The sequence below is a fragment of the Diadema setosum genome, chromosome 5 (assembly GCF_964275005.1).
Source record: "Diadema setosum chromosome 5, eeDiaSeto1, whole genome shotgun sequence".
NCBI classification, from domain to species: domain Eukaryota; kingdom Metazoa; phylum Echinodermata; class Echinoidea; order Diadematoida; family Diadematidae; genus Diadema; species Diadema setosum.
Window position 1 is genome coordinate 18,985,835 of NC_092689.1, and position 21,173 is coordinate 19,007,007.

The 21,173-nt window shown below is 38.1% G+C and overlaps 2 protein-coding genes across 2 annotated transcripts; both read right to left on the reverse strand.

Moving 5' to 3' along the window:
• Window positions 1-1,576: 1,576 nt before the first annotated feature.
• On the reverse strand, window positions 1,577-9,470 carry LOC140229174 (C-type lectin 1-like). Its single transcript, XM_072309440.1, has 3 exons — window positions 9,355-9,470; window positions 2,443-2,649; window positions 1,577-2,194 (listed from the first exon to the last, which is right to left on the reverse strand). The coding sequence occupies exons 1-3, from the start codon at window positions 9,468-9,470 to the stop codon at window positions 1,651-1,653; spliced, it is 867 nt and encodes a 288-aa protein (XP_072165541.1). The 3' UTR covers window positions 1,577-1,650.
• A 2,970-nt stretch (window positions 9,471-12,440) lies between these two features.
• Window positions 12,441-19,745, reverse strand: LOC140228770 (snaclec echicetin subunit beta-like). The gene is made up of 3 exons (XM_072309046.1): window positions 19,612-19,745; window positions 13,434-13,634; window positions 12,441-12,937 (listed from the first exon to the last, which is right to left on the reverse strand). Exons 1-3 carry the CDS (start codon window positions 19,743-19,745, stop codon window positions 12,751-12,753), a joined length of 522 nt encoding a protein of 173 aa, XP_072165147.1. The 3' UTR covers window positions 12,441-12,750.
• Window positions 19,746-21,173: the final 1,428 nt, after the last annotated feature.

Below are 21,173 nucleotides of genomic sequence, written 5' to 3' on the forward strand. Positions count from 1 at the left end.
ATTTTACATTTCTTAGACAATATCATCTATATTGTGTATAGTTTTTCTTTCTCTCTCATCATTTTTTATTATCTTTCCAAACATATCAACAGGTATCATGGGACTGATTGTGTCATGTGACATTACGTGATATTAAAGTTACTCGATGTAAAGTGATGTTCTAGTACATTGTATCTCAATGGGAAGAATCGACACACTCGGGCTTTGCCTTTATGTCAATAAACTGGTTGTGGGTACATCCTTCTGTACTCGTTGTAGTCGAACGATAGGCCTAACAGTTAGTGTAGATCATGACAATTAACTAAAGCCAATGCATGATTGAAACATTTCACTATTGATGTAAAACAAAATCGTTTATATTCTATTTGTTTGTTGTTGTTGTTGTTGTTTTTTGGGGTCATTTTGTTTTAAGGATTGTTTTGTAAAGCAGATGACCGGACAGATACATGAGACGTATGGCTGCATCGTGTTTCAGGTGTAACCATTCTGAAGTTTCTCCTGCTTCTTCTGTTATGATTATGATCACATAACAATGTATTTGTAATAAAAGTAAACAGCCATCGGCTCGGGCAGAAAAACAATGTTATTCTTGTTTTTATGTATAATTGCTCAAATATTGCAAACACACGCACGCACACACACACACACACACACACACACACACACACACATATATATATATATATATATATATATATATATATATATATATATATATATATATATATATAGTGAAAACTCTCCCTCTCTTTGTTTATATATTTATATATATATATATATATATATATATATATATATATATATTATATAAACATACACATGGTAATAAACATATAAAAAAAAAGATGAAAAGAAAAGAAAATGCACTACTAGTGCCAAAAAGCAATGGATGGAATCGCTACCTTTACCTTTTGTTCACTGAAACCAACACGTGGAAAAGTATCCTCATTGTGTTTGTGTGTGGGTGTGTGCGTGTCTTATGTATATATTTGTGAGTGTATGCACACAAATTAACTCCTCTCTCCTCTTTCTTTCTCTCGTTAATGATCGTGGCTTGAATCTCTGTTGGGGATTTTGTTAGCAAAATTTTGTTTAATCTGCTGCTACTCTCATCATTTTATATAGTTTGAACGTGTTACATTGTACATGAAGTGAAGTGCTTTATTCGTCTTCTTAAGTCTCAAGAAATCCAACACGGAATTCATGGATGAATATTTATCCCAGAAAAAGTGTTATATAGCTTCTTTTTTTTTAATGACTTCATCAACAAAATACTTTCTTGATGAGTCGATTGAGACCAGGAATTCTGGTAGACACTTTTCGGGTATACATCTTACTGCTACACTCAATCTCAAAACTATCTGACGTCCTGGAAAGTCAATGATTAATGAGCTATTCTGATAGTACAAATCAATACCCCCTCCCCCTCCCCAAAAAGGGGGAATGGAGAAGCAATATATATGAGGGCTATTTCATTCCATCTGAAAATCACAGCGCACTACAGAGCCAGGGTTCAACTGCACAATGCATGACACATCTCTACATTTCTGTACATTGCTTTGCCAAAAATGGGTGTGATAAAAAAAAACATCATTCAAAAATATTACATACAGCTGTACATGTGACACTCGACCCCGAAAATCTAGGTGCCTAACCACGGCGAGGAGGTTGGTTTGGATTGATGGGTCGGTTTGGGTTAATGGGTTGGTTCGGGTTGACAGGTCGGTTTGGGTTGATGGGTTGGTTTGGATTCATGGGTTGGTTTGGGTACATGGGTTGGTTTGGGTACATGGGTTGGGTTGGGTTGAAGGGCTGGTTTGGGCGTACAGGCCGGCGACCAGGGGTATTCGGGCGACCAGGGGTATTCGGGCGACCAGGGGTATTCGGGCGACCAGGGGTATTCGGGCGACCAGGGGGAATCGGGCGACCAGGGGGATTCGGACGTCGAGGAGGCCGGGTTTGTCGGAAAGAAGGCCGAAGGGTGGTGGGTGATTGGGTGGTCGTCACAAAGCCGACAGGAGGACCAAAGCGGAGCTCGCAGATGTAAGACATCTGCGTTCGCCAGTTGCCCGATACCCAGGTCTGGAGAGGGCGGTTGTCGAAGAGGTAGGCTGCCTGACGGTGCCAATTTCGCTGGGGTTGGTCAACTTTCCAGTTTGTGTAGAGCACAGGGGTGCTGTCAATCCACTCATACCTTCGAAGAGAAAAAAAAATGCTTATATTTATGCTTATAATCAAGGTGATGGACCGAAAAATTTCCACATCCCTGGCAAGTTTGAAGTCATCAACATAATGAGTCAAAATGCTTACAAGCTTGACTATCACCAAACAAACTCATAGCACATATCTATAAAGATATGCCACTGATTACATGGCTAGCTTTCTTTGTGATACAGAAAAATTATGTACCTTCTGAGATGTATGAAAATTAACAAAACTTACAAATTCTGCACCCGCTCGACCAGCCCGGTCCAGACTTTGTTCTGCGAGGCCCCAGTGTTATAGAGCCAATTGTAGAGGTAGCGGTCTTCTGCGGGTGACTCTATGGACACCAAGTCGGCAACGGTGAGGTTTCCGTCGGGACCGTTGACTCGGGTCTGCATGCAGCTGCGATGCGCGTTCATCCAGGTCTTGCGAGGGGCATGAAACCTACGGATGGACATCGAAAAATATGTTTAGATTTGTTACGACATTGACTATGGTAGCGCATGAAAATGTTTATGGGCTGTTCCATTTCACATCCACATTAATGTTATGATAACTGGTTAAGTAATTTATGTTTTGATAATTAAGATGTTGATTGATAGTTGTGATAGTGTTAGTGATGTCTTTCTCATTAAAATTATGCAAGTAGGCTACGAGACGGAGTATTGGAAAAAGAAACGATCTTTGTAGGAAAGTAACACAATAAACCGCTTATACACTGTAAGGAATATTTTGGTCGGATGAAGATATTTTATTAAGTTTATATAGAAAGCCCAGTTTATGTAAACGCCATTCTTAAATGCTTACAATGCACGTGTGAAAAGGAAGGGGTTTTACCCATCTCAAAATGTAGGTGTCGCTTTATTTCATCTACCATCATTACCAACATGCATGTTGTGGATTGGCAGAGGGAAGTAAAGACAGGACGATGATAATCAGTGGACTGCATGTGATAACACAAAATAGCTGTGAACTGAAAACGACCAAAAATTGCAACAGAAGTCATTCCAGCGTACACAATATTGAGGAAGAAGAATCAATTCCGTATAACCTCCACAAGAGAGATTTTCCTGATATCAATCTCATAAGAGGCAGGAAATCGGCGAAAGTCGGTAAAAGACGTACTGAGCCATTACGCCTATTGTCTTGGTCAGGACGCCATGGAAAGTACACAGCTGGTTTAGAAATGTGTTGTTGTTCTGGATGGTGTGTTGTTACTTAGAAATCCTTTACCGTAACCTTTCGATATGAGCGACACAAACTTCTCGACATCCGATTACTCTAAGAACCAGGTGTGCCATCGATTGTAGCTTTCCTTCTGTTTATGTCTAAAAAACTAAACGGATGATACGAATGACTAATGCAAAGTGTTCCAATGTACATGGTCGTCCAGGTAACATATACATGTATTGGCTAACATCAACATTTTGACGTAGGTCAGACTTCAGAGGTAGTCTGAGAACTTACGTCTGGTCATCACAACTGGTACTGTGTTACTGGTACTTAGTTTTGCTGATTCGCCAGAAAGAACATTCTTCTGCATCCTTTATAATATTTGTGCGTTCATATTTATTATGTGTGTGTATGTTTGTGTGTCCAAATAACGCGAATATTTTGTTATTTTGTACAGAATTATCCTTATATCATTTGAATAGAAATGACTAAATACCATGGAGAAACACTGCGCGCACGTGTGTGAGTGTGTACAATTTTTCCACTTCAACTCAGAATGGAACTATTTGCTTTACTGAACATCACTAAACTGCAGCTGCCAGCCAAGGCTAGGTGTATTAATTGCTTTTGTGCAATCGGGATTTTGCACCAGACAAGAAAGACAGGTTTAAAGTTAATGAATTGCACGTATTTCGTCAGGGCTAAACCGAATTCGCCGGAGACGATTTGAACAGCCTTTCTTAATGAGTCACTTCAGCAGTTCGGTTTTGATGAAAAACCTGCGTCTTCCCAATACACACAAGGAGTGAAGTGAAGGCCCTGTAAGCCCTACCCTCTGCCTGTACCCTTTACCCCGCCTGATCCTACGTCCGGTAAGGGGAACCGAGAGACCCTCAGCGGAACTACCCCCTGACGTCAGCCATCCTGAAGGTGCAGCTATATTTGGAAGCAGGGAGCTCGGTAACCTTTTCCCTCTGTGCCTGGGTTAGCCGAGCCTTGTGAGGGGGAGAGGCGGTTCTTTGTACAACGCACGCATTAGAGATCGAAAGGGCAGAATGATGCTCCATATAGTGGGGTAAAACCTGATAGATATGACGAGAAATTCGTGCTGTAAAGTACCTAATTACGATCGGCCGTCTTACGTTTCAATCCGTACCCCTCATAATCTGTCAAGTATTTCACTTTAACATGCTTAAAAGACGTGGGGTAGTAATTCCTGATGTCACGCAAATAGAGGCCGTCAAGGTCAATTCATGTTTAAACATTTTTTTTTTGTGTGTGTGTGTATGTGTTTTGATTAGATACCAAAGGTCAATATCCCAATAATATGAAATCACTTTGAAGATTTGGAGGATCATTTAAAAATCACGTTTATCCACGAGTTTAGATTCGTTTAAAAACAGACCTTCGAAAAAGGAAAGGGTATGTACTTGGAAACGATAAATCAAGGACTTGAACACTGTGTGTGATGAAATCAAGTGTGTGTGTGTGTGTGTGTGTGTGATAAAATCAAAGTGAATAAATCTATCAGTCCATTGAATCATACTTCCTGCTTTAGGGCTCAGAGCATCACTCAACTTTTTGACTTCTTACACATGAATTTTAACTTCTTGAACATGAATTTTAACAATGTAAATCCCACCAAACGTGTCAAAAAAGTATGGCTGGTTTGGGGTGTTTTTTTTTTTTTTTTTCAACTCCATAACCAATCAACAACCTCTTTCCCAGTCATACTCAAATCAAATCCTGCCAGCATGTGGCTGAACCCAAGATGTGGAGAAGAAGTGTCTGGGCAGGAAACGCCAGAGTTCCCGTTGAGAATCAGGTGAAAGCAGTCAAGGTTGAATTACTCATTTCAGGATCATCGTTTTCTCCTGTTTTTTTTTTTTCATATACTTTTTTTTTTTAGTTCTTTTTGATCATTGCACGCACTGCTCTTATATTGCGTTCACGAGTACTCGCCGTAAGTTATCTTTAGGTTGTCAAAGCCATAAAATTCTTATTTGCTCAAAACCGTCTGTAGGGTCCTACCTAACGCACAAAATTATCCAGAGTCCCGTTTAATCAAAAGATATAATCGATTTTAAGTTTCCTTTAACACACAGTCTGCCATAGACTTATGATTGAAATCACCTATAATCAATTATAACTCTTCATAGAACAGGGCCCTGAACAATGGTTTTAGTCACACTCCCGTTTTATGCACGCGCAGGCACGCGCGCACAAATATACATGTACGTACGCTCACAACACTCACATGCCCCAAAAAGATTTAATCAGTTTCGGAAATGCATGTTGTTGTTCTTTTAACGATTTTTTTTTTTCACAGACACATCTACACCTTTCAGTTTCATAACCAAAGTATATAAACGTTTATATATTTTGTAAGCTCAGCAAGGCGACGGAGCACCACAAATTGCCACCATAGATTTAACCAATTCTCACTGATTAGCAGTGTGTTCACCGTAAAAATCAACGTTTAGAAAGTGTACTTTGTTATTTTGAAATACACTGATAATGATACCGCTGATTTTTTTTTTTTTTTTTTTTTTTAATAATGGCAACCACCAATTTATCCGGCTATGTACATACAAAAATTGTTTTGAAAGTTGCATGAAACCCTTAATTCCTGCAAAGACTTTGAAACGGTATCGTTCTAATTCCCCTTCTTCCACCCCTCCCCCAACCCCACTCCTTACAGACAGACAGACGCACACGCACACACACACACACACACACACTCAAACTCTCACGCAAACATCCCGATTCTCGTCATACACATGGGCGTTGGCGAACTATCTAATTAACGGACTTGTTTTCAAATTAGTTCAGGTGGTTGCTATGAGTTTTCGATGTTACGTACTTCCACGACTTTTTGTTTTGCTCTTTCATCTTTCCGTGCTATAGGTGCCGTTCCCCTTTTGGAAAGGACGAACATAATTAGTCACAAGTATGGCATATTTCAAGCTTTTCAAGGTAAGATTACGTCGATTTGCTAATCGAATCAAAGAGGTTGACTCACTCAGTTGGGAGGTTTTGTTTAAAAAAACAAAACAAAAAAAAAAAAACACCCACACAAATCTCTGATAATCACAGCAGCTACTAGTGAGGTCATGTTACTAGGGAAGCTTCTAAATAATACCGAGAAGATAGGATAGTCCCTCGCCTCCTCGACCTTTTCGGGTTGGATAGGGCGAGAAAGTGGGGATATGAAATCTTGTCTTCTATAGACCTCTTGGCGCTTGGACTCCGAGAAAGAGAGAGGGCGAATTTGTGATATCTTGTCTTCTCGACTTCTCGGGTCCGAGATGGCAGGAAGACGAGATCTCAAAATCTTGTCTTGCCTCTAGGACCAAAAAAAAAAAAAAAAAAAAAAAAAAGGCGAGAAGGCGACGAACTGTCTCGTACTCTCGCTAGCACTTGTAAAACTTCCAAATGTAACCAATATGACAGGAAATCGGCAATATGCATCGTTTCAGCAAAGTATAAACATGGACTCTGTAGTAGCTCCATAGTATAAATGAGATATAAAAAAAAAAAATGGCCTGCACATGACACAATCTACCCTTAGCTCAGATAGTGCGCATGTCACAATGTTCTACGTCAATGGTAGTCTACAGTCAGACCGCACTGTTTCCCATGATGATCCCCAAATGAAAGGTAAATTTCGTTGTCTAGCATCAAACATTAATCATTAAAAACCAGGAGGCATATGGAACAAGTAACCAAGAAGATGCTTCCATCCATTTTTAAAGAGAAATTAACTCCGAATATTTATGTGGGTGAAGTGAATGTAGCGTCACCGAGGTATTAGTAAAACAAATCAAATGAAGTTCATGGAAAATAAGATAATCCTTTCAATACTACAGTAGCTAGTTTCGGTGCCGCCATTGCTGGATTAGAAAACTATAGTAGTTTTAAATGTTCGGTTCAGTTCAGTTCAGTTCAGTTTTATTCCAGCATTCCATTTTTAATACAGTATACAAAAATTTAACAAAGTGTCGGCGTAATTCCTTGGTTGAGAATGCAGAATGCAGAAAATTCCTAATAAATTCATTTAAATTGAATTCAATTGAAAAGTTGTCCTGAACACTATGGGTTGTAGCAACTTACTGCCCTTCTCATTCTCACCTGACGAATTGTTAAATTATTTCTATGCATCAATGTATTGTACCACCATAGGAAAATGTATAGAGACATAATGAAATGTCAAATTGAAGGAACATCAATAAAGGAAACACTCTGAACAAAGTTTGAAGAAGAAAAGAAAAATAACTGGAAATGCAGGGGACAGTCCTCATCGGATTGGGAAGATGGCCCCAGGTAAACTTACGACATAAAAGTAAATTTTCATAAATTACCTTAGAAATGTTGCCACTCACTGTGACACAGTATATAGTATAATGTGACCGACCATATTACAATCTGACAACGATGCAAAGAAAATATAAAGAAAATTTGACAATATTTATTTCATGTACTGTTTAATGAAACGTACACGTTCCTTCCTAGGTCAAGTGCTCTTTTATCATGCAAGAAGAATGAAAATGAATTTTCGCTACATTTCTTTTTTTAATAGTTTGACTAACTGGGACATCACGATTGTTGTAGTCTTCTGTCTTATTCAGCAATTACGACACACACCAACAGATCGTCTCATTTTGCTCAAACTACCAATACGTGTACTTTCACTGACTGTATATTCTCATTTAGAATGAATGCAAACATTGTTTTAGTAACTCTTGCCACGCGTATCTTATTTCTATTTTTGATACTATTACAAGGAAAAATTGCTAAAAAAGTGAAGGTAGAATTTAGATTTCTACCCCATAAGAAAATTCGTTCTGTAAACGCATTGGGCATAGTCATAAACACACGCACACCTATAATATGTGCGAAAAATAAAAACTCTACTCTTTCAGTCACTATCGACTTTCTCCTCTTTCCCCCGACTCTTTCTCACAGAGATTGAAATGTCGAGTTCACATGCTTGCACGCTCGCAAAAATAAACAGATCTTAGTAGATATTGTTCTTCCAACTGAAACACACGGCCGGAATCAAATTAGGACTTTTCCATTGTGTTGTTCACTTATCAAAAAACAAAAACAAAAACAAAAACAAAAACACACACAAAAAACCCAAACAAACAAACAAGCAAAAACAAAACAAAACAAAACAAGACAGCAGTTTTAACATCCACAAATTAAAAAAGACTCCCCTCCCCCTTCCAATATCGCTCATGATTGTAGGTGAGAAATTGTGATTCCAATTTGTGGTTTGCGTGGCACGTCTGGTCGCCGTAAACAGTGGGTTAGTTAATGTCGCGACATTTAACTCGTACTCTCCAAATATCTGCACTATGATATAATACATATATTATGCATGCCCGTCGTATTCAAGTTTACACGATGTTTTTTTTTTTTTCAGGGGAATCAATTAAAGGATGTAATTTTCAATTATTTGGTTAAAAGAAGATAAATTCACATCACTCCTTTTATCAAAGTCCCCCTTCCTCATATCGTAAGGCCCTCGATCTTCCTTAGATATAGGAACAACAAAGAAATCAATGCCTTACAGATAATATCTTACCGTTTCTATTATTGATATAAGAATCACAATTTCTATCTTCATAGAGTTTTTTTGATCGTCATACAGCTTCTTTTGTAATCCGACTTAATTGGAGTAACCCCTATCTCATATAATCACAGCGCACTTGATATCAGTTTTGACTTATAGGCTTAGACTAGCCTTGACTGTCCCTCATATAGTTAGCCATGGATATGGATATATCATGACTCGGGTTTGAGCATTTAAAACATCTCACATTGGTTGGATAGATAATGACAATTTTATCTTGATTAGATGGTAAACAATTAGCCATTAGTAAGAGTCAAGAATAAGAGACTAAATTTATATTGTGCATGAGAGAGAAGAAAAAGACCAGAGTCAGGTGAATATCGTCGTTTCATACTCACTGGTAGCAGGATGTACCAAAGTTGGACCAACCGGGGGGACAGAAGGCCGATGAGAATTGGGCCAGGGCTGTCCCCTCTAGGACGCACACGAACACAGACAACGCAAGGAGCTTCATCTTACCGTGTGCAAGTTCCACCAAACTGTACATTCGATAGAAGAACAACGGTGTCTATTATAAGCAGATTGGTATATGCCGAACCGGAAGCGTTTTTGTAGGTCATCAAAGGTGACTGGGAAGTCGGAGATGAACGTTTCTACCAGGCTTTGTGACTCCAAGGTCGGTAGGAAGGTAAAAAGTTTGTTGAGAGACAAAGACCTTCGAAAAACGAATAGACTTTTGGAATACCGACTGTAGTGAACATTCCTGGCAGAATGTGAAGAACTGCTCGCTAACGAAAACTCGGACGGAATTAAGAAATGTTAGCAAAGCGGGTGCTTCATAAGATTGCTTTGTGTGAAGACATATGAGGCTTACGTTAGATTAAGAATGTTCTGTCACTGCGGTCACTTTTAATGGAGATTATATCTCGATTATATCATAACACACCCAGTCATAATACTGTGTCGTCGCTTGGGAAGAGTTTTGATGGCAAAGCGCATAACTTTTGTTTGTTTAACAATGCTGAATTCAGGACCTTTATCTGGACAGGGGTGTTTGTGCTGTTTGTAGAAGTTGTGGAACTCTCTACGAGAATCATGTAATGACAGCAGTTCATATCGTTTGTCTCCTCGATAAAATCATTCAACCTATCGGATGTCAGGGTATCTTGATGAGATCAGGGAGTATCGGCGATGTACTGAGTGCTATATGTAATCGACACACAATAGATACCGCTCTGGACACGATGTTGGTTATGTGACACCTTATTTTGGTAATTCGACGACTTCAGTGAATTAACTTCGGAATCTGAGTTGCCGACAGGAAATCCGGATATAGTGAGATGAAAATATACAATTTCCATTTCTTGTTATTCTTCTAACATGGCGAAAGAGGGCAAGAAAACTACAATGAGAAACAATTATGAAGCAGAGATGATAAAGTGATATCAAAAAGATTGCTTTTCAAGTTTTATATGATCCTTCTCGTGGAATTCTTATTCATCCTTCAGAGGACCATATTACATAATGTTATTAGTGTAAAAGCAAGGTCTATACCTCGTGATTTATGAACAATTTTTATCGATGTTACGCATCTTTCTATAACCTGATGCAACTCCACAGAGACTTTGGCAATATGACGCTGTACTCACCCTTGAATAAGTTTCAGCCATCATTTGTAAACTCCTGTGTCATCAGGAAAAGTACTTTTCGTGATGCATAATTAAGATGCTCTATCAGGAATACTAAACCATGGGGGGGGGGGGAAAAACTATGGGATGCACTCCATTTATAACGGTTTGTCATTTTAGAAAAAGCAGGAACAGCATAGATTTTATTAAACAGAGACAAAGTCAAAACGCAAAAATTTTTAATGTCGAGAAAATGTTAAACTTACAGGTTCTGTACAAGCCTTCAGCACCTTACGTCCAAATGCTTGCTCTGTCACCTCATAAGTTTTATTAGTGAGAACGTAAAGTTTTATGGTCCCCCAATTTGTGATTTTGACATTTTAATGATTGGCAGAAAGTCTAGTTCATACGAAATTGCTTACGCCACCGTTTCTATTGCGTTAAGATAACCTAGAAGGAATCATTGATCCCCGTATTTCAGACTATCGTTGCTTGCAGCTTCCTGAAGAGATAACATGAGGAAATTGCAAGGATTTAGACGGATTCTGTCTTCCATACGTCTCCAGAAACTGCCAACAGTTTCCCATTCGCAAAATAATATTCATACATGTCTTTCTTTACAGAGGCTTAAAAAGATGATGTGCATTAGATTTTGTCGACGTACGTCACATCATAGACATGCATACCTACATAACGTACACAAACTTTCGCAGAGTCACTCAAAAGATTGAAAGAAAGAGATTGGTAGCGTTCATGTAACCCAATCATCAGCAGGTCTTGAAGTACGTTGTCATATCATCTGGGTGGGAGAGGCACTGTGACTTCATCCTCCAGATGAAGTCGTCATTTCACGTATCAACATGGCATCCTACCATTCCTCACTAGTATATGATTACGTCGCAATGGTAATAAGAACAGCTGATTTATTCTGTAGGTGAATTGGACCTTTTGTATTTGTTTTTTGTTTTTTGTTTTTGATTAAGCTATATTGCTTTTTGCTTTGTTTGTTCTTGCTCAATGGAATGAAAGAAATGTGATATAATAAATATTTGTACTCTCAGCTTAAAAAAAAAAAAAAAAAAACCTTTGGCCATGTGAATGAGGAAAAGGAATGCAACAATATAAAGTTCAAAAGACTTTGTTTTTAATAATTGCTACGGTTTTACAGAATATACAAAATTCACGTTAAAGAAAAGACTGACACTTTGAATCATTCTATAATAATCTATTCATAAAAAAAATGCTCCCAGAAAAATAATGTGGATAATTCGACTCAAAATATTAACAGATTTTCATGATGGTGATACGTATTTAAACTAGTTGTTCTTACAACTTAAGTGTTTTGATGTTACATAATGCTATGAAATATATCCCGTCGTTACGTTATCCGGATAGGGTCACAATAATCAAAGTCGTGAAAACATTTCTTATTCCTTCAGAAAAGAAAATGTTATAATTTATCTGCTTCTTGTCCGAATTCCAGAGTTCTTGCTCTAGACCAGATATTATAAACTTTAATTTTCACTCTCTATGAAGAATGCAGGCATATTGGCACGGAAGCGGAAGAGAGTTTCTCTTAAATCTCCAAAATGTTATTATGGTCTTTTTAAATGACCCCTTGTTTAAAAGCAAGATCTAGGGCATATACGCAGCTTAAAAACTGGAAAAAAAAAACACAAAAAAACTTTCTCCAAGATAATGTTTTTGCAGTGAGCGGCTTTCTCAACGTTTCTCCGCTATCTTGTTTATTTGATTTGTTTCCCTATTATTTTCTACTTATTAGAAAATGGGACAAATCATATACACAATCATGTGACATCAAAACTTTGACAACAGAGAAAGTCAATGCACAGAAGTCTAAAATTGATAACCTGAGGCCTGTTGCATAAAAGTTACTATTATGGTAACTTTGCCACCCAATGGTAACTTCCATGGAATTCGTGGTTTTGATTGGCTGTTAAGTATTGTTGCTATGGTAGTTACCACTGGATGGCAAAGTTACCATAATGGTAACTTTTATGCAACGGGGCTATGTTGAAACTCCTTGGTTAACTGAGGTAAAAGCTACATTGTTTCTGCAACGTAAAAGATTGACTGACGCGAAATGTGTTGAAATTACAACTACAATGACGACGTGTACACGTGCTCGATCTGAACAGACTCTTTCTAGGCTTTATATTGGTATTGGCAGATAAATGTCATTTCAGTCTTGTAGAATGAGGTCACCCAGGTATCATCCACCATGTTGTCGAAAGTGTGTACGGCTTGGATGTGGGCGTTAAGCTGGGGCTGGTCCACCTTCCACCTGTTCCAGTGGGTGGGTTCCAGGCGAGTGCCATCAGCCCAGTAGTAGCTGAAAGATGAATCAGATCAGGACGTCGTCAAACATAGACAAACTCTAAAGATTTGTAATTATTATGACTATTCGTCTGTACAGTTTGGAACAAAGATATTCAAATGATTTCTTAAAGAACCATCGCAAGGGATTAAGACATAAACTTAATACTGTACATGACAACAAGGTTTTCGTTGAGAAACGCAGTCCGCCAGTATTATTTTCAACAAGAATATCTTCAGAGGTTAGCCCTAGTCAAGTGAATGAAACTGACTTTAACTGTTACCCACAATGGTAGATTAATCGATTTTACCTAGACTTAAATGATTGGGACTACAAAATGAGACATTACAAACCTTGCAGAATATATTATGTTGAGTTTGAACGTGAACACATGAATATTATTGGAGTATACGTGAACACATGAGTGTTACTGGACTAGGCATCACGAGTTCAACAATCAAGAAGAAAATGCACCCATCTATCTAACTTTGTGGTCGTACAATGTACTTACTCGTTGTTAGATCTCTCTGCCAATCCCAGCCACACCTTATTCTGTGCCCCTCCGGTGTACAATAGCCAGTTGTGCTGGAATCGGTTATGTTGGATATCTTTCGCTGTCATCAAGTAGCCTGGCGGTGTGATGCCGTCGACGGCGCTATAACTCTTGCACTGCGTCTGAGCTTCCAACCAATTAGTTCTGTTGTTAAAGAATCTGTATGAACAAACAAACAACGACAATAAGTAAAACATAGGTGTGGTGATGATCTGAGATGTTAGTTTTAGAGAGAATAAACGCACACGGTATTATCCTGTTGGTTTACAGCATGGCCGGCGGAACCGGGGGGGGGGGGGGGCAGGGGGGCTCGCCCCCCCCCCCCAATTTTTGTGCGCCATATATACAAAGGAATACAAAAGGTGTCATCACTTTGGCCCTCCCCCATCTTTTTTTTAACCCGGAAGTACGTAAGTATAGCACTAAAAAGAAATAGAGATATTGAAGTGAGAGCGCGGTAAACGTTGAAGACTCTTTTTTTTTTTTATCTTGTTAGCTCATGAAACCCGGGAGTGCCCCTCCCCCCCCCCCCCCCCACACACACACACACTTTTGAAAACGCTCCGCCGGCCCTGTACAGTCACTGCAAGCTTACACACTTAGGATTGAAAATATATTATTTCACATGTTTATGGGCATCGATATCGTATGTTTTTATGTGTACCTGTGTGAGTGTGTGTGCCTTTAAATGTTCATGTTCTGGTAAAGGAAGTAGCTGTACGTCATATCTGTTATATCCCTGGTTTACGAAAACTGACAATGTGCCGGCAAAAACGTTTCACAGTCACACATCAAGGAAACTAAAGAGGATGTGATTCATAGTCTATTCTTACGTTCCGCAATTATGTTCCCATGGCAACATTGCACCTTGATTGCTGTTGATTGAATTATTTAGGCGGGTATATTTGCACAGATAGTGTTAATCGTGTTTGACTATTAATGAGTTTTTGTGCGCGCGCATGGTATACACTCATTATATGAATGAGTCAATGAATGAATGAAATACAAGCCAATGTAGATTTTATTTTATTTCGCATGCACAATAAACAAAACCAGTTCCTAGAATTGGGCCAAACAGGTGCACAACCTTAAGATAGAGACGAGAACAGAGATAAAAAATAGACAATTTCAGAAAGGGGGAAAAGTAATTGCTATTTCATCATTTGATTATAATAAAATCGTCATACCAGAGGATATAAATACATGGTACAAGGATAAGTGTAGACTTCGTGAGAAGAGCGTGTCCATTTGTTGTCGTGTGTTGTTGTTTTTCAGCTTTCACAGAGGCACAAGCACCGACCGAAGTCGGATCATAATCCACTTGCCTTCGATTGAATACTTACAAAATATGATCCTCTTTGTCCATTATAATTATCTTCCGACTGAATGTTATTTTTGCTCTGGTGTAAAGCGCAACGCCATTCCACATTTGATGTGACTTCAATTGATAGAGCAATGAACACAGTGACAGACGTTTCATACAAATAGGATGTATCATAATCATGAAAGATTGGATAGTTTGAAAGTTTTTGATGTTTTTAAGAAAACAGTAGAACCTCTATGAGCGACTTTTTAAATTAGATATTGAAAGGAAACACACTGAAGAAAAGTTATATTTTAAAAGTAGATGATTGATTTATTGACACAAGCCCCTTCCCATTAAGAAATCATTAGCAGTTATCACATTAATAATAATATTAATAATACTACTACTTCTCCTACTACTACTACTACTACTGATAATAATGATGATGATGATAATAATAATAATAATAATAATAATAATAATAATAATAACAACAATAATGACTACTACATATCTAACTTGTATCGCGCCAAATATACTCTGCTACAGCAACTTGTCACGAAGGATGCAATGTGTTTTTTTTTTTTACTTGATTTCAGAATGGGATATTAGTGGACATGTATTGTGTTCAGGTTAAATGCCTCAGTGACGTCATCTATCTATGATTGTACCAATATAACTGTTTCACGAAAACAAAACACACGAAACCCTAAAAACGAAATGATTTTCTTTTCCTTATCGTTTCCGACTTTTAATGAAATTCTTGCAATTCTATTTGTTTAATTTAACTCTGTCAGTCGATGCCAACTGAAACACAGAGTGCAACTTACTGTACGTCTGCGTGACGCGAGGTTTGTTGTATGAAATGGGTCACGTACACGATATGATTAAAATCTGCTAAAAACATCCCGAAACGGAGTTATATTCTTGGAGTGCCTCCAATGCGGACAGAAGTTAAATGGGAAATCCCTTTTTATCAGATTGGATCCCATGTGATGCGTCACGGAAAATGGGGATCAATTCGAAACGATAAACAGGGAAAGTTTCGATGCACTATAAAGACTGATATCCGTCTGTGGGAAAAAAAAAATCCCGTCTGTGGGAAAAAAAAATGTCCATCTAAACTCTGTCATGATCGTTGGCAACAACTAGGCAACACTACCGACGTAGGCAACAATTTTGGCAACAAGATTGCATATTGGCTACTAAGGATAATTTAAGAGGAGCGATGTAATTATTATCATAGATGCCGTATTGTTGTTTCAAAACTCCAAATACCATTTCACTCCAGAGCCTTAATTACGGCCTGTCACTGGGGACTGCATAGTCGTTATTCAAAAACTGCATCCTACAATGTGCATGTCTACAAAGTAAGAAATAATACAAGATTTCTTATTCTTTTTTTTGGGGGGGGGGGGTGCTGTAGCATCAAAAACACTTACAGTTCGTTATTCCAAAAGATCGTTGATTAGAAGGCTTGTTATTCCAAAGGCTCGTAATTCCGAAAATAAAGTACTAGTAAGGTTTGTTATTCCGAAGATTTGTTTATCAGAAAGTGGAATATGGTTTGCAATTCAAAAGTTCGTTAATCCGAAAATGAATGAAAGGTTTGTTATTCCGAAGGACCGTTAATCCGAAAACGAAATAAGGTTCGTAAATCCGAAGGTTCGCTTGTACGCTCTAACGAGCGGACTAATAAACCTTCGGATTCGGAATAACGAACCTTCGGAATAACGCCGCAAATGCTCGGATTAAGGAACCCTTTTCGCTTTCGGATTAACGAACATCTGGGTATACGGAATTTGTGTGTTTCGTAATGACGAACCTTATTTCATTTTCGGATTTACGAACCTTCGGAATAACGAACACACACGTAAGAAAACCTCTGGCGGAATGGGCGCACTGTCCAATGCCATTAATCTATTGCACACTCGCCGTTCATCTGATTCACGAGCAATCTCTGCTAAAAATTGGGATTATGTCCAATTCAAGAAAATTCTACTTCTCGAGGAGTTCCAATTTTATCTTGTATTCCTGCCAGGGACACCATGTAACAATCGCGGTTGTGTTAACTTGTTATGTCGATTTAAGAATGTTATCGTGATGTCTGCAAAGATATTGTTTATAGATAACATCTAGTGATTATCCAAGATATGATGTGATAATTTGTGATAACTTGCGAAGTAGGAAATCTAGTGATGTTACCCTTCCTTTGACATACCAGAGAAAAACTTTGGGTTGGTGTATATCCTTAATATGAGGGTGTTCGGTATGGATTGATGATTTTTTTCTCTTTCCCTCCCTACTATCTTTCCTGAATGGAAAGACTGACTTGGGCGCCGTTTCATAAAAGATGTGAGAATAGCAACTCCTCTAGAATAGCAACTTCCCGTGGCAATAGTCAATCAGGAAGATGGATTCTTGTCGTTACCATGACAACTGCCATTATAGCAAGTGTTGCTATCATAGCATTTTTTTTTATGAAATGGGGTCCAGATAAGCACAGTGTTTGTTGACCTGTATACATCAAAACACGTACTCTTTACTCATATCTGCGGCAGTTCTAATATCTAGCAAGGAATATAATAATAATAATGATGATAATAATAATAATAATAATAATAATAATAATAATAATAATAACATTATTATTGTTATTATTATTATTATTATTATTATTATTATTATTATTATTATTAATGATAATAATGATGATAAATTATAACTCTACATAAAACATTTTCTGCAACAGGGGAGAGGGACAAACAGAAAACGGATAATCTTAACTTCCTTTCTCATCACATAGCTCAATGCTCGTTTCAAATAGGGTTAGATGTTTGCAGACTTTGACGCCACTTGCGTACCACAAGAATAAGGGCAAAGAAACTTTGACACACAAACTAAAAAAAAAAAAAGGTAATAGTATATGGGCAGGGAGGTGGTTTCGTCTCACCTCCCTGAGCATATAGGTCATGTTGTTACTCCCCTGTTATGTTGGGGTTTTTTTTTTTCCTCAAGACAACTTTCAAAATCAAAAGTAAAGTTTACGTAATGATACAACATGAGGTATAGGAATAGCATTGATCAATCTTGTTCTTGGATAAGAAAATCCAAACTGAATCTTATGACAGAATTGTTTCTCTGTGTTTTTCCTCACTCGGACATGTTAGCTGTCTTCATTTATGAGAATTATGTTCATGTTTTTTGTTTGTTTGTTTGTTTTTCATTACTCATGATCTGATAACAGTAAATGTGGCATATTCCTCCGTGTCGTTTAGAGATTGTCTTGTTTCGGGGATTGTTCTACATAATGTATTCCCGTTATTTGTCACTATTTCGTATTCAACAGGCAGTAGGTAAAACGTGCAAGTCACTTTTAACTACAATTTTATTCCTCTTGCTAGACTACATCTCATGAGGTCACCGTTGACTTAAATTGGTCAGCCTTGTTGAAGAACCACAGATACTTTAATTGACTTTAATTTGCCGGAGCTGTTGCAAGCCCTTCATAATCAAATATACCTGCAGGCTGGTAGACGCCAGGAGATTTGATTATAGGCCTATTCTTGCTCATATAGCCTACTCCGAATGTCTCCGAGGACATAAGCCGACTACAAATGAGCCGAGCTGAAGTCCCTTAAAGATAATTATGTACACTCACGCAAACAAAGCACAATTAGCCAAAGTGATATCATTGTGGGGGGGGGGGGGAATTTTACATACATCAGGGAAATTATTCCTTTTTTTAAGTATTGTTGAAGACATGTTCTTGGGAATAGTTCACCGTCAACCCTGAACCAATCTGAAGTTCATCTTGTCTTAAAACACCTATGGCGTTTATAACGGAGCACCATCACTATAAAGATGCTTGTTATCTAAACAACAATAACATGTTTGGATTTTACAAGGTTGAAAAAAACAATATAAAAACCCAAACAAAACAAACACGTCCAAGACCAATACTGCACTCTGACATCGTAATTCACAAATTTAGGAATTTTAGTGTTCACTCCTATCTCAGTCTTATCCAGTTTTATGCTTAATTTACATAACGACGTACATTCATTTAATCCTGTTTCATAGTTCCAAGGCCAGAACTCATGGTAATGGTAATACGGTAATGTCACCAACATTATACTTACTAGCTTTATCTACACTGGGTTACCGCTCTTCGTTATCATGGTTCTGAGACAAGCAAGCAAGCAAGCAAGCAAACAAACAAACAAGTAAACCGTCATCATCGCCCGGTACCAATCTTCTTGCACTTCTTGGACATTGGTGGATTGGAAAAAATAGATGGCATTGTCTAGATCTCGAATCTTTGATAGTGCCAGCATAAGAACCAGTGATTTGTCTTCTACCTGTCTTCAGTCTTTTGATCTATGGCGGCGTGAAATTCTTGTTATATGTACACAGTTTGTTATTCCAAAGGTTCGTTTAATACGTCAAAAATCAAATAAGGTTCGTTATTCCGAAGGCTCGTTAATCTGAAAACGAAATAAGGTTCGTTACTCCGAAGGATTGGTACCACGCTACTTGTTTTCATTTCCGGATGAAAGATCGAACCTTCTGAGTAATGAACTTTATTTCATTTTTGGATTAACGAGCCTTCGGAGTAGCAAATCTCATTTCATTTTTGGATTAACAAACCTTTAAAAAAAAAAGCGCCACAAATGTTTGGATCAAAGAGCCCCATTTCATCTTCGAATCAACGAACATCTAGGCATAGGGAATTTTGAGCGTTTCGAAATAACGAACCACATTCTATTTTCCGATTTAACGACCCTTCGAAATAACAAATATCACCTAAGGTGCTACAACGACACGTACCTGTAGCAGAACTTGCCGAAGTTGGTCCATCCTGGCTTACAACCTTGAGAGGGGTAAGGGCTTAGAGATGTTCCCTGGCAGAAGACCGCAACCACTGTCGCCAGGAGAATGGTGCATAGCAAAATGTTCCTCATGCTGGTAGGAGACAGTCGCTGTATAGTTCAGAACTCTTTTGATCGTCTTCAGACGTTTGAGCAACGGACTATTTTTTTTTAACCCAATTTTTCACTAAAGAAAAGAATTTGGCGATGATGAGATCTTTTTTTTTAATTCGAAAGCTGATTTTGACCTTGTGTGTGTAAAGGTCCTCTGATATAGCGTCCTCGTCTCTATTGCATCTTCTGGTTTGTCACCAGCGCATTGCGAAACTTAGAGAAGATTAAAAGTGTAGTATGTGTATGATATCAAAATATTTTGATTTGAGAACCAGGATGAACAAATTGATAATTTTTTCAGAAGGCATTGATGAGGTAAATCACTGAAAGTTGACAGACACGCCTGAAGATTGGGAGAATGTCAATCAAAGTTCGACCGGAGAGGATGGCAAGTCAAACAGTTTGTGCACTGCTCCCCTATTCCCTGTGGAACTAAACTTTTCCCTCGGTAATTAAGCTTCTCTCGCCTCGATTGGGGAGCTATCTTTCTTTTTCGGAGTTACGGAGATGCTTTATTCGACGGTGCTCTGTTTTTGTCAGTCGACATCCAGTGTGAGGCCGCGAGCGGGCGGAAGATGCATTTTGTTGGCTAGGAATTAACTAATTATCTGCCTCCTTCGCTCGTCGCAGCTTCCACAAGATCGTGCCTGTCTTTGTCGCCTATCGACGACTCAAGATGGCGTGCTACAACTTTCTATGGTTATTTCTCGGAAAGACGTGAAAGATGATTTTTATGATTATTTTACTCTGCTGAAGAATCTCATGTGTTTGAGTTCTTTCACTGTTTCAACACCTCCCAGGTTTCACACGTCACATTGCATGTATATTATACCGATTATTCGTGTGTGATATACCGTTTTACTTTGTGTTCCTGTTGATGGTGCAGTTTCAAAATGTGCAAAGGTGATTCGCCTGGTTATGTCGATACCTAAATGAACTGTAATTAGACCTGGAAAACTGGATTTCCTTGTCCATCGGTACAACATCCCGTAAACTTTAGAAACTCAACACGAGCACTGTTTGTGAGGTTACTACGACTGCATTGCCCTTAGACATATCTAACGCACAATATAGTGATTTTTTTTTATAACTATTGTAAAATCATGTTAAAAACAATGTTTCCCTAATTATACTTTGGTTTCTGCCGGTCAAAGTCGAGGAACTATTTCATTTGGAATAAAATAAAATGATCGAAGATTTTATATTTCATTAAGAATTTGTGTGATACAATTATTTTAAATCCCAAAAATTTGAAATATTCAGTTGTGGGCAAACCATAAAGCCACAAAGCAGAACATTTAGCAATGACAGTATACAACTTAATAATTAAGCTTCATCTTGTGTGTGTAATCATTTACGAGGTATATAGAAAGTTTATCTTTACAAAACGCACGAATAGCCCGAAAA